Source organism: Globicephala melas, chromosome X (assembly GCF_963455315.2).
Source record: "Globicephala melas chromosome X, mGloMel1.2, whole genome shotgun sequence".
In the NCBI taxonomy this organism is placed as follows: Eukaryota; Metazoa; Chordata; class Mammalia; order Artiodactyla; family Delphinidae; genus Globicephala; species Globicephala melas.
Window position 1 is genome coordinate 84423335 of NC_083335.1, and position 13612 is coordinate 84436946.

The 13612-nt window shown below is 48.5% G+C and overlaps 1 protein-coding gene across 2 annotated transcripts in view; it reads right to left on the bottom strand.

The window, feature by feature from the left end:
* PPP1R3F (protein phosphatase 1 regulatory subunit 3F) overlaps positions 1-13612 on the bottom strand; it is a 15532-nt gene continuing 1920 nt past the window's right edge. Inside the window, exons 2-4 of one of the 2 annotated variants that reach the window (XM_030846772.2) lie at positions 4960-5015; positions 4659-4738; positions 1-1763 (exon numbers count right to left, since the gene is read on the bottom strand). In XM_030846772.2, coding sequence (XP_030702632.1) covers positions 468-1763; positions 4659-4738; positions 4960-5015 — 1432 coding nt within the window. In that variant the 3' untranslated portion in view covers positions 1-467. Of the gene's footprint in view, positions 1764-4658; positions 4742-4959; positions 5016-13612 lie in introns of both variants that reach the window. The other variant, XM_030846771.2, reaches the window with a different exon arrangement.

Sequence of the window (13612 nt, forward strand, 5' to 3'; positions counted from 1 at the left end):
TCGTTTCTCATAGAGCTGTATTGTGGCATATAATAATAGGTACTCTATATAAATTAAATTAAAAATAAAGCTCCAGCAGGTTGCACAGGTTGGCTGTTAATAAATATATCTCTGGGTAATTGTGCCCCAAGACCAGCTCATGACCACTCTCCCTCATCCAGAGAATTATACAAAAATAAATACAGGCTTGGGGGGGGGATGGGAAGGGAGGACATGCCCAGTTCCATTCTGAAAGTTCTCACTCACACCATCCACCCATGCTGTTTCTCTCCACTGGTATCACTGCAGGGAGCCCCACGCTGACTGGAGAGCTAAGGGACAGGAAGGCCTCTCTCCAGTCAAGCATTCTCAGAAGCAAAGGACCCTTCGCTGTACAGGCCACACATCCCATCTGAACCCTCTGGGGGGAGGGGCTACCCCTCCCCAGAGAGGGGGAAGCCTGTTATTGCTGATCTCACAAGCAGCTCCTACGAGAACCAGGCCAGAGAGAGGCACAGCGCAAGCACCAGGAGGGACATACCACTGTTCAGAGCCACAGGGACCACCACCAGCCCAGCCAGGACCCCCAGAGTCTGGGTCAAGGGCCCCCAGAGCTGGGGAGGCAATACACACACACTCTCTGCAGGGGCTGCTAGGGTTGGAGACCTCTTTGGGGGCTCAAGGCTTGGGCCTGAACCCTCTTCATCCTGGGAGCTCACATGGGGCCTGGCCAGGCTGGAAGGACAGACTTCAGCCCCCAAGGAACCAAGGAGGGGGAGATCTTGCCCCTGCAGGACTGGAGCAGCTGGCTCCTTGCCGAATATAGAAACCGATCTGTCTGCCAACTCAGTGGTAAACTCCATCTGGACTTCTGTCCCCCCTGGTGACCCAGTCACCCCAGCTATCACCCTATTCACATGCAAAGAGTCAGCGTCCTTGCCCATCCCCTTCTCTGGAGCCCCAGTGAACTGACCCTCCATACTCAGAACCACAGGGCTGTTACATCCTGAGCCTTCTGCCCACGGGAGCCACACATCTCCCATAGTGGCTACCACAGGATGGGCCCCAGAGAGGATTTCCGGAGGCGATTCCTTGGGGGTGTCCCCTTCTGGGCTGGAGGGTATGATGGGGAGCCCCTCTTCCCCCTCTCCCTCCTCATCAGGGTCCTCGGTGTCCTTGATGAGCTCCACACCACGCCCCAGCCTGGCATAGTGCAGCGTGATCTCCTCAGCCAGGGCACTGTTCAGGGCCCGCTCGGGGCCAGGCCACTTCAAGATCAGGTCGCGGTCCGTGAGTACGCCCAGGGGATGGCTGGGAGATACCCCCCCATCTGTGGGGCCCTCCCCACTACCTCCTGTCCCACCAGCAGCCACGGCAGCCCGCAGGCGGCTCAGGTGGGACAGGTAGAGCTGCTCCAGCTCCTGGTCAATGGTGTCCTCGCCAAGCAGCTCCTCCAACCCACTCACGACCTCCAGACCCCCAGGGGTCTCATCCATGATAGCTCCCACTATGGGGTCCTTTCGGCCCCTTCCATTCTCTCTGGATACTTCCCACGTAGCCTCCACCTGTCGCTGGCTGGGTTCCAGGAAAGGCCCAGCTGCCCCCTCACTTGCATCGGGCCCCGAGGCCTGGTCCCTGGGAGAGCCACCCAGGCCACAGAGGGAGGAAGAGAGGGGAATCCTGATGGCCGGTGCCTGGGGGACCTCTGTGAAAGCCACAGGTGGACTGCTTCTGGGAACATCACCTTCCTCTGGGGGTTTGCCAGTCACTGTAACTTCAGAAACCTGGAGCCATAGGGGAGGGGGGGAGGGAGGGGAGAGAAAGGGAAGGGAATGAAGAAGAGGAAGGGATGGGACAAGCAGAGACAGTGAGAACTGGTGACAGCGCACATCCAGCCCCACAGGTGTTTCCAAGTGAAAACTCCATAAAGAACTATAATTTTCTTAACTCCAAAGACTACGTCTACATTAAAATAACAAAATTAGGTGGAATAAAAGGGGGCTTCCTGTAGATCATAAAGCTGAGAAATTCAGTGGGCACCAATATCTGGTGAATGACTATCAGTAACTACTGTTGGTTGACCTCCAAAACATATCCAGAATATCCATATGAATTCATGTATTTTCTCTTTTAAACAAAATGTATTTCCTAGCCCTGTCTTTTGACAAGGCCTAGAAACAATGACCAATCTAGTAGCAACAAGCACATCTAGCACCCAGATCTTGGTTTCTAAATACCATTCTCCACTGAAAGGAATCAGGGCTTCTGAAATAACTGACTGTTCCCAGGTTCGGGGCAGGGAAAGTACAAGATGAGTCTGGGACATATTGACATACAAGAATGTGAGAAAGTGCTCAAAGAATGTTGGGGATGTATCAAAAGAACTCTAGAGGGCTTCCCTGGTGGCGCAGTGGTTGAGAGTCTGCCTGCCGATGCAGGGGACACGGGTTCGTGCCCCGGTCCGGGAAGATCCCACATGCCGCGGAGCAGCTGGGCCCATGAGCCATGACCGCTGAGCCTGCGCGTCCGGAGCCTGTGCTCCGCAACGGGAGAGGCCACAACAGTGAGAGGCCCGCGTACCTCAAAAAAAAAAAAAAAAAAAAAAAAGAACTCTAGAGCCAATGAAAATAAGCTCCCACTGGCCAGAGACAATTCAATTTAAGTGTCAAAATAAATAAATAGGTGCAATGGGTTGAAACTCATCAAATATGTTTAAAATTTATGAGTTATTAATGCCACCCCAAAACTTAAAACCCTTAATTGGTCACCTTTGGAGAAGTTCATTTCTTCTGAAAACTGGTAAATAAAAGGGAAGTTTTTAAGTATTTATCCAGCTTTTTCTATACAAACTATATACCCTCAGGGCATATATGTTCAAGGTAGCCAAATAGTTGATGTGAGAAAGTTTTTCTTTAGAGAAGAATTCCAGCTAATAAATAGAATTAAGTAGAATCAATTCTATTTAAATTAATTTAATAATAACAGGTTATATTTAATAAAAGTAATAGTAATTAAATTTAATACTAGATGAAATTAATTAAATAGAATAAATTAATAAAAGTGGAGTAGAAATGTGTTTCCACGTGGATGCAATCAGCCAAATCCAGACTGTGGGAAACTCTATAGGACAAACAAGGCTTCTTCAACAAACAAATTGCAAGAAAAGTGAGACAGATTTAAAAATCTAAAAAGACCCATCAACCAAATACAATGTATTGACCTTGTTTGGACCCTAAAACACCTATGAGACAAGGAAATTTGAACACTGACCAAATATTTGATGATCCTAAGGAATTATTGTTAATTTTCTGAGGGGTAACGTGGCATTGTGGGGTTTTTGTAAAGAGTGCTTAATTTTCTGAAATACAAACCAAAGTATTCAAGGATGACATAAAGTCTGGATTTTTTCCAAAATAATTCCATAGGGAAGGTGAGAGGAGGGGCTGGGGTATAGAGAAATGTAGGAATGGACGTGTTGAAATTTGTTGAAGCTGGGTGATGAGTATATGTGGATTCATTATACTGGTTTCTTTACTTTTATTATTTATTATTATTATTTTTTGGCCACTCGCATGGCATGTGGGATCTTAGTTCCCCGACCAGGGATCAAACCCATGCCCTGTACAGTGGAAGCACGGAGTCTTAACCACTGGACTGACAGGGAATTCCCAGTTTCTTTACTGTTATATGTTTGAAAATCTTTGTAATAAAAAGTTAACACACACACACACACACACACACACTTACATCTCTAGAATCTCTCTATCTCCCTGCCAGCACCAGCATCGCTCACCTGGACCACTGCAGTGGCCTCCTCCTCAGGGTCCCCCAGCTTCCACCCTCAACCCTGCAGTCCATTTTCCTCACAGCAGCCAGAGGAAGCCTGTTAAATCCTAAGTCAGATCATGGACCTCCTCTGCTCAAGACCCTCCTGCGGCTCCCCTGTCATTCAGAGTAAAAGCCAGAGTCCTCTCCATGGCCCGTGAGGCCCCATGTGATCTGTGCCTCCACTTCTCCCACCTCACCTCCTGCCGCTCCCCCTCACTCACTCTGCTCCGCTGCACGGCCTCCTCCTCACTGTTCCTCACACATACTAGCCACGGCCCCACCTTGAGGACTTTGCACTTGCCTGAGATGTTCTTCCCTTACCTTAGTTATCCACATGCCTCACTACTCCACTTTCTTCAGATCTTCTCTCAAATCTCACTGACCACCAAGGCCTTCCCTGGCCACCCAATCTGAAGTTGCAAATGTCTTCCCTCCCCCAACACCCCCCCACACACACACATACACTCTCTCTCTCTCCTTATCCCTTTATTTCCTTTTTCCTTAGCACTCATCATCATCTAAAATACCATATATTTTAACTGCTATTTTGTTTTATTATGTCTCACTCCACTAAAATGTAAGTGAGCCCCATGAAGAGACAGTGTTTGGGTCATTACTGTATTACCAGTGTCCCTAACAGTCTTTGGCACAGAGCAAGCACTCAATAAATATTTGCTAAACTAACAAATGACATTTCTATAAGGCCAGGCAAATAACTGCATTCTACCCTTCTGCCACCAAGTTCTGATTTGGGGGGCCACCCCCCAACCTAGGGGAGACCCAGAGCAAGTCAGCCCCACCACCCAGCCTCCCATCGGGCTGTCCATCCAGAGGCTGCCAGGCCTGCTTACCTGAAGTGTCATCTGGGGCCACGGACGGAGAGGCGTGGGGGCCACCAAGGGACCCACTGACTCCTGGACATCAGGACGCTCTGCTGGAAAGAAGAGGACAGCGTCGGGGCCAGGCAAGGGTATAAACAAGCCTGGTTTGGTTAAGAAAATATACTCTTCTAGCCAACTGGCAGATTTGCCTCTGAAGCTTTCTGTGACAGTCTAAGGCAGAAGATGCCTCTTAATTTGTGGAGAAAGAAAAGGGGAGGAAGAAAGAAATGGTAAATATAAGCTAAAAGTCCCCAGCCTGCCAATTGCTTACCCACAGCAGGGGTATTATCGTCTGCACTCTTCATCCTCAGCTCCTCCTCGTTAGGCCTGTGGGGCGGAGGAGAGAATGCATGGATCTGATGCCCTGAAAGGCCGGTTCTGCCACCTACCGGCACCTTCTGAGCCTCTCTGCTGGCCCACCCTCACCTGACAGCTGCTGTTTTCTCTTCTGCTGCCTCTTTCTATCCTCTGGTCATAAAGTCCTACACACTCACTGTAGAAAATTGACGAAATACAGGAAAGCGTAAGGAAGCAGGAGAAAAGTCACACATCAGCCAGAGGCAACCATCGTTACCATTTTGGAAAATTTCATTCCACACATTCTGTGAATCGTTTAGATTCTGCGGGCATAATTTTGCAGCTGGCTTTGTCCATTTAACAGTAAGAAGCAGCATTACATACTTTTGTAAACATTTGAAATGGCTGCTACTACCCCCATCACATGGGTTGACCTTAATGTACGTAGCCATTCCCTTCCTACTAGGCAGCTAGGTTGTTTCCTTCATCTTGCTCCCACAAAGCAGACTTTGGCAGACATCATTGGGCATAGCTTAATGAACATTTTGGATCATTTCTTTAGAGTATACTTCTGGCTGTGGAGGAAACCATCTTTTCCAAGAAAGGGCAAGCAAGGACTGTGGGGCACAGGAAACAGCAAAGGGAAGGAAGGAAGCAACTGGAGAATGGGAAGGAGGTCAGCAGAAAAGGCAGTAACCTGAGATCACAGAGGCCTAGGTCCCTCCGCCAACCCTCCACCCATCGCCATATCAGCCTGGCAGGGCACTTAACCTCCCTGAACCTCACCCTCCTCACCTTAAAACGGAGCACAGGGGAGCCAGCATGTGTACACCAAGCACAGGGCAGTCGAGGGAAATGAGGACATCAAGCCAGACACCAGGGCCTGGCACAGAGCAGGGGCTGAATCAAGCATAGATATTTGTTGGTCTTTTTCCTCATTTGCCAGGCAAGTCAGACCCAAGGTCTGAGTGGTGGAAACCAAGGGTATTTCAGTCAGTCCCTGCCAGGGGTGAGGGTATGAGGATCATGGAGAAATCGCTGTTCTCATTCTCACCAATGAGTATCAACTGCTTACAAATTAAGGCAAATGAGGGAACCATTAACTAAAACACATGCGGAGACCTGAAAAGAGCTGAGGTAATAACTCAAACCTTTTTTCTTCCTCAGAAGTAACAGGATGATGTTGACATTTCGGTAAGTGGTTGCAACTTTTTTGAAAACACATAATCAGTTCCCTTCACAATTACCTACAGAAACAGAATATCACTAGCTGACCTGAATATAGTGCTTACTATGGTACTGCATAACATAGCTTCACATATATTCATTTAATTCTCATGAGAACCCTATGAGATAGGTACTTTTACATTTTTGAAGTAGGCAATTTTATTATCCTCATCTTACAGATGGTGAAACAGAAGCCAAGTAAATGGCTCAAGGTCATGCAGCAAAGATCGAAACCCAGGTCATTCAGCTTCTAAGTCTGTGCTCTCAACCAACAAACTGCTGCTTCTTGGATGAGGGAGGCTGGGGTCTTACCACAGCCTCATCTCCAATCCTTTCCAGGGCAGATAGAAAGAGGCAGCAATAATAGACAAGATCCCTCCCTCCACCTTCATTCAAGCTTTGCTTTTGATCTGCCTTTTGCCCACACTCTCATTCCCAGTTTCCCTGCCTTCAGGGGACATGTGGCTAGGAGACCACCAGACACAGAAATAGCTGCAAGAACTGGTTTTTATTAGCACCCTTGGGGAGGAAGCTTGAACCATGTACATGGATCTAGAGTCTGGAAGATCTGGAAGGGACCATCTGGTTTTCTCCACAGACTAGGGCTCACACATCACACCAGAGGTATTTGAGTCAGAAGACTACAGGGCATGAAGTAGGTGACTCCAGGAGCCCAGCCATCAATTCCTGCACTTCACGGATGAGAAAGGGGGATTCAGAGCAAATTGGCTTGGCTCTGCACCACTCCCCTTAGTAGGTCAAAAATCCAGGTCTTTGGATTTGTGGCCCAACACAATTTCTGCTGACTTCTTTTGCTGGTGTAGTCCTTCATTAGAGAAAATGTCATCTTCCTAGGGTCTTCTAAAGCAAGCATCCTCAAGACCCGCAAACAAACAGAGAGGCAGCCCTCCTCCCAGGGCAGGGCTAGGCAAGCCTTCCCCTGCCATCTGGCCCAGTGCAGGTGCATGATAACCAGGCTTCTAAAAGCCACTCCAGAGTCCTAGATGTACATGAGAGAGAAGAGAGGGGAACTCAGGATGCAGCCAACCAGCAGGAAAAGAACTTCATGGTCCATTTGAAGGAAAAAGAGAGAGAAGAAAAACAAATACAAAACAAATCCTTCAGTCCCCAGAACATCTCTTCCAAAGCCGGGGAGGGTGAGAAGAGGGGGAACATCCAAAAATCACGTCAAGTAATTCAGCCAATCCCCAAATCCACGAAGTCAGCAGAAGTACACAGGTCACTCTCCCTACTTCCAAAGTCAGAGAGATGAAAGCAGGAGGCACAGCATCTATTGTTCACCTCCTCCACCGTGGGCCCTTTTCATTGATACACCAAGTCATTTGAAAACCCTCACATCTCTCCTTCAAAGCAACACCCTTCCCTTTGCAGAAACTGTTCCCAAATGCAGAAACTGAGGCTCAAGGAACAGTATCTACACCTACTAACTACTAACTACACACCACACTGATAACATCCAAAGAGGGTTCCATTTTGAAGACAGTGTGTGAAACTGTGGGCTTAAAAAAAAAAACACTAAATATCCTTGAACTGTCTTTCACAGTAAATATTCGGAGGCAGCTATGACTTTAATCAAAAGGAGGATAGTGATAGAAATGGAGTACAAATGTATACTGACTCACTAATCAGTAACAGAGAAGAGGGGTTCTTAGAAAAATGGGGAGGGAGATTAAGAACAAAACTGTACCTCCCGTATGCTTGCTAATTTTCGAGAAGGAAACTTGCTCTTTTGGCACCAACCCCACACACACCACGTGGTATTGCCTCAAGGGCAGTGGGCAGTCACGAACTGGAGCACAGACCAGGGGGCATCTTGGGCACTCATCCTCTGGGTGCTCTCACGAGAACTAGTCAAGACAGTGTAGTCTAGGATGGGCCGTGTCAGGCCTGCATGCCTGTCTCCTGGGTGTGAAAAGTCTTCCTGCCATCAGGAGACTCAATGGCCTGACCTCAGAAGGCACCCAGGGAGACCAGGGTGTGAGATTTCAGAAAGAGGTGCTGTGGGCCCCAGCCTAGGCCAGCCAAGACAGAACAAAAAAGTCAATCGCCACAGTCAGAGAGTGAGTGAGCAAATGAGGGCTGACAACCTCTGTGGAGAAGAGCAAAGCAGACTTTCAGAGCAGTCACATCACTGCCACCACCACCCAAGTCCTCTGAGAGCACCCCCAACACTCGTGTTTTCAAAGAACCTGGCCAGCCCAAAGTGGGTCATGCACTGAAACCCAAAGGGAAACTCAGTAGACCCCAGCTCCCATGCAGTCAGCCTGAAGATAACGCTGACTCTCCGAGGGGACAGGTGGCTTCGGAAATCTGCCCGAGATACTTGGAATCCCAGTTACCCTGAGCCATCTGCTTTCTAAAAACAACAGGGTTTGAAGGAGGCTGTGAAAGCCACCAAGTTATGTGGGGTACTGCTCTGTCTTCCCCAGTTAGTCTGTGTCAGTGTCAGTTCTGGGACTTATGGACAATCCAGTAGGGCAGAGGGAGGAAGCTGAGCAGTTTGTTGTGCTATGAGCTTCTGCTACAGCAATGACTTCATTCATTTGGCCGTGACCCACGGTAAGAAATACGTTTTACATCATAACCCAGCACACACCCATATATACATATCTCTGAAAACCAGTTGTTCTTTGAATGAGATAACTTACCTTTACTACATGTAGTGATGCACTCATTATTTTCTATGCTATTTTTTTAATGTTTGTTGGAATCCAGTAAATTTATTTCACATCTTAATAAAGGGTCATGACATGTAGTTTTGAATAACCCCAGCTCTGCCACCTACCAGCTGTGTGACCTGGAGCAAGTTACTTAACCTCTCTGTGCCTCCGTTTCCTCATCTGTGAAGAGGGTATAATAGTAATACTTACCTCAGAGAGCTGTTAGGCAGATTGAGGAAATATTTGAAAGTCTCCTTTAAAGTGCTTAACAAACAGTACTCCACTCCAAATTCCCACTGAGAGAAACTGAGGCTCTGAAGAGGAAAGCAACTTGCCCAGCATTGCCCAGCTGGTAAGACACATCACCCAGCCCGGCACAGCAGTTGAGAACTGGGGCACCAGAGCAGGAGCACCCAGCTCAGATTCTGGCTGTGCTGCTTTCATAACACGTGGCCTCAGGCCCACATCCTCGACCATGATGCCCTATCAGTTTTCCGTGGAATAAAAGAGGATCACTTTCACACTAAAATCCTCACTCCAGACAACTAAGATGACCCCTGGCCCATCCTGTTTCGACTTTGATTGTTCTGATTTCCCAACTGCCAACTCAGATAGCAAGTTGGGTCCCCATCCATTCAGCTACAGGCACACCTGAAAATCATTGAGGGCTTACTGTGCATCAGCCCAGGGCCAGACTCTGGAGACACAATGGTGAGCAAACCCGACTAGGAAGCTTACAATTTAGCGTGCAGGAAGACATCAAAAAAAGATACTCACACTCATTCTTTCAACAAACATTTATTGAGCACCTGTTAAGTGCCAGGCACCGTGGCAGGCCCTGTGGGAATACAGTGGTGAACAAAAGCAGACCATGTCCCTACCCCTCACGGAGCTTACAGTCTAGCAGGGCAGAGAGGGTCATCCGATAATCCCCTAATGAAGGTCTAACTACAAACTGAGGTCAGGGCCTTCAGAAAAGGAAAGAATGCCCTAGAACAAGGGGCCTTGGCCCAGACTACAGGGTCAGGGAGGGCTTAAGATGCTTAGAAGGAAAATGAGCAATGGAGGGGTCAGGGAGCGAGGGGCTGCTGAGGACTCTATGGAGGAGGTGATGGAGTCAATCTCGAACAAGGGGAGTTTGAGGCATCTTTGAGACATCAGCCAAGTAGAGATACTGAGTTTGTATGTATGAGGCTGAAGGAAAGAGTAGGGAGAAAGAGAAGAACCAGAGAGTTCAGAGGAAAAGCAGCAGAGGATGGTCCCAAGGCAAGGTAAGAAAGTGTTTTAAATAGGAGTGCTCAACCACTTCAAGAACTCCAAAAAACCACCTATGGAATCTGGCAGATGCAGGGGCAGAAGTGAGTGGAGAAGACAAGTGTAGGCAACTCTTTAGAGGGGGGTCGACAGTGAAGGGGAGAAGGGTGATTGGGTGCTGGCCAGGAGCAGTGGGGACAGAGGTGGGGTCAAAGCACAGATTTCTAAGACAGCAGAGACACTGGCATGTATAAAGGCCAATAGAGAGGCTCAAGCGAGGAGGGCAGTGAAAAGCTGCCAGGAGAGAAAGGGTAACTGATTATGTCAGGTTCTGGAGCAAGTGGCAGAAAAATGGAACCCAGGGCACAAATGGGGAGACTGGCCTGAGGGAGGAAAAGGACCTCCCTCCTCCCCTGTAACACAAAGGAGGGAAATCAGTTTGCAGGCTTGGGGGCTACAAGTTGTGGGGAGTTCCATTCTTATAGTTTCTACTTGTTTTTTTGAAGCAGGAAGTCTGAAGGTAAAGAACATTTGAAAGAGTCACCTCAGGGACGAGACAAGAGTGGATCAGAATAAAACAGTAGGACTGCCAGGCAGGGTGGAAAATGACCCTGGATTTGTGGCAATGCTCATCTCCTCTGCTCTATGACATTCTCTAACAGGGCTTGCCTGCTTGGCTGGTCAGTTGCTATAAAAAGACCCGGGCCTGAGGTGGTTGGGATGGACAGGCTTCCAGGAGGAAGCACTCTTAAAACTGAAGGATCAAAATGAGACTGCAGTGGGAACCGCACCAACATTCCTGATGAGGGAAACAGCATGGACAAAGTCCCTGAGGCAGGAAGGGGGAAAGCACCTTGGAAAGACCACAGTGACAGAAGCTCAGAAGGCAGAGGATGGCATGAAGTGAGACTAGATGCCCTGGAGGCCAGACTGGGGGAGAGGTCATGGGGTGCTCAAAAGCCATGCTGCAACTTTCTTGGTCTTTATTTTTAAAAGGAATAGGACACCTCCCAAGGGTGTTAAGCCAAGGCAGACCTGGAGGGCTCTCCTCCCCACACCAGCCCTGGGATTTTGGACTCTGGGAGCCTCGGTTTGCTCATCCAGAAAAGAGGGATCGAAACCATCTATCTCACAGGGAATGTTGAAAGGATTAGATGAGACTGTACACGCAAATACTCCGCAGGGTCTCTGCCAGGTCTTGTACAACAAACCCTCCATCCCTGCCCCTCCCACCCGGTTCCACCACCGGCCCTTTGACATGTTAGCGCCAGTCTGCAGCTTTGGCCCTGTTTGAACCTAGCACTGTGCCCAGCACATGGTAGGCCCTCAATAAATGCTTGTTGATGGATCAGCTCTAAGCCTAAGGGTTATCAAAAGCCTGGGCCAGCAACTCGAGGAATGCAGCCATTTCAGTTTCTGAGCTGTATCCCGAGGGCTAGCACAGACTTCTCCCGTGTCCCCACGTGACGTGGCTGTGCTGGTGCACAGTGGACCTGCAGGCAACACTTCCTGAATGGGAAGCCCTCTACAACAGGGCTCCCGCAGGCTGAGGCTATCCCCTAAGATCCTCTACCACCTCCCAGAAGGGCTGGGTCGCAGGCAGCGGCTGTTCTCCAACAGCACTCCAAGTCACCGGCAGCACGCAGGTTTTAAAACAATAATAAGTTGAAATGTACTCGCCAAGAAAGCCACCGACCTACAAAGAAAATCTTATCGCTGATCTTGCAATGAGCACCGACCTCCCCTTTGCAAGAGCTGAGATCAAGATAAAGAAGCTATCGAAAAGCCATCTGCCCACTTAAAATAATATCATAAGTCATGTTAGGAACCACAGACCTGGGGCCAGATACCAAAACAATTGTCTGAACGGGCTGCTTCAATTTCTCCTTAAAACCACCCATGTATGTTAAAAGAAAAACACCCTCCCACCCACCTTGGCCCTGCAAGCTTTTGATTTCTCTGTTCCCTTCCTTTCACACTCTAAAATGACCAAACTCTGTTACCCAAACTGACACGTCTTACAGACAAGGCTCCCACGACAGCCAGCTGGAATGACGACTGAGGAAAAGTGACAGAAATTAAGGCGAGGGGCACTGGAATGGCTGGATATCTTGATCTGGGTGATGGTTTCACAAGGGCATACATATGTAAAAATCTATTGAGCTTCACACTTAAGATCAATAAAGGAAAAAAAAAAGCTAGAAGGAAAGCAAGACATGCTAGGAACATGGGAACACCTGGAGCGAAATGCAGAATTTGCCCTGAATCCTATCAGGCCTTCAAGAGGAACAGTAGTTTTTAAAAAACGTCCCTACCGTCTCCTCCCTGGTCCTATCACTCACTAGCTGAGTGTACTTGAACAAGCTGGCTCACTTCTCTGAGCTACCTCAGTTTCCCCCTCTATTAAATGGGCATAACCATAGCACCTACACCACACAGCATGCACAGTGGGACTCAGGAGAGAACAAACTTGAAGCTCTCAACACAGAGATCAGTAAATGTTGGCCACTGTTAATCTTTCAAAGCTAACACCATGCTTCAGTTACCTTGCCCATGCTTGCTGCGTCCAATCCAAGCACACAAATTGACTGTCGTTCCCCTTTAGCAGATGAGAAAACGGAGGCTCACAGATGAAGAAACTGAGGCAAGGCTACACAGCTGGTGATGGACAGAGCAGAGTTTGGGAGGGGAATCCAAGGAACTATCTGTGATTCCCTAAGCATTAATACTGACACCTATACGGCACTACTAAGAGCCAGGCTTGGTTCTGAGTGCTCTTACTCATCTCCTGTGAAGTAGCTGCAATAATTCTCTCTGCTTTACAGATGAGGGTACTGAGGCACAGTGCGGTTAAATGAGTTGGCCAAGATCATAAGGCTAACAGATGACAGGACTGGGATTTGAACCCAGGCACTGATGTCAGAATCCACACTCTTACGCCTGTAAGGAAAGCCATGCTGCCTACCCTGCTCAGATAGTCTCAGGTTACTGTTACCAACACAGGTTGGTAAGTAGGTACTTGTCTGCTTGCTCACTTACCCAGGCACATCTGCCCACAAGCCCCAAGCTAGACCCTTCTGAACCACTCACAGCCTAAGGCCCTTCCAGGATCACAAACATCTTGCTGCAGCCAGAGGCTTCTGATCAAGCATATACAAGGTCCAAACAGCATTTTCCCATTCCCATTTCCAGTCCTCCCAGGAGCAGGGAAATGTATGCATTTCCCACATGTGCTTGGAGAATCTACTTATCCCAGGTTAGACTTAGGTGATTCCCCCCAAAATCAGGCCTAGCTGCTACTCTTGAAGAACTCATGGCTTGATAGGGAAAACCCAGGAGGATCTTGTATCAGGGGCTTCTGGGGTTAAGTGGTTCCTTCTCCCAAGCCCTGAATGGTCACAGGTGGTACAGCAAAAACAAAGGTAAAGAGCTTCCAGTCCAGGCCCATCTGGTTCTGCCTCTGCC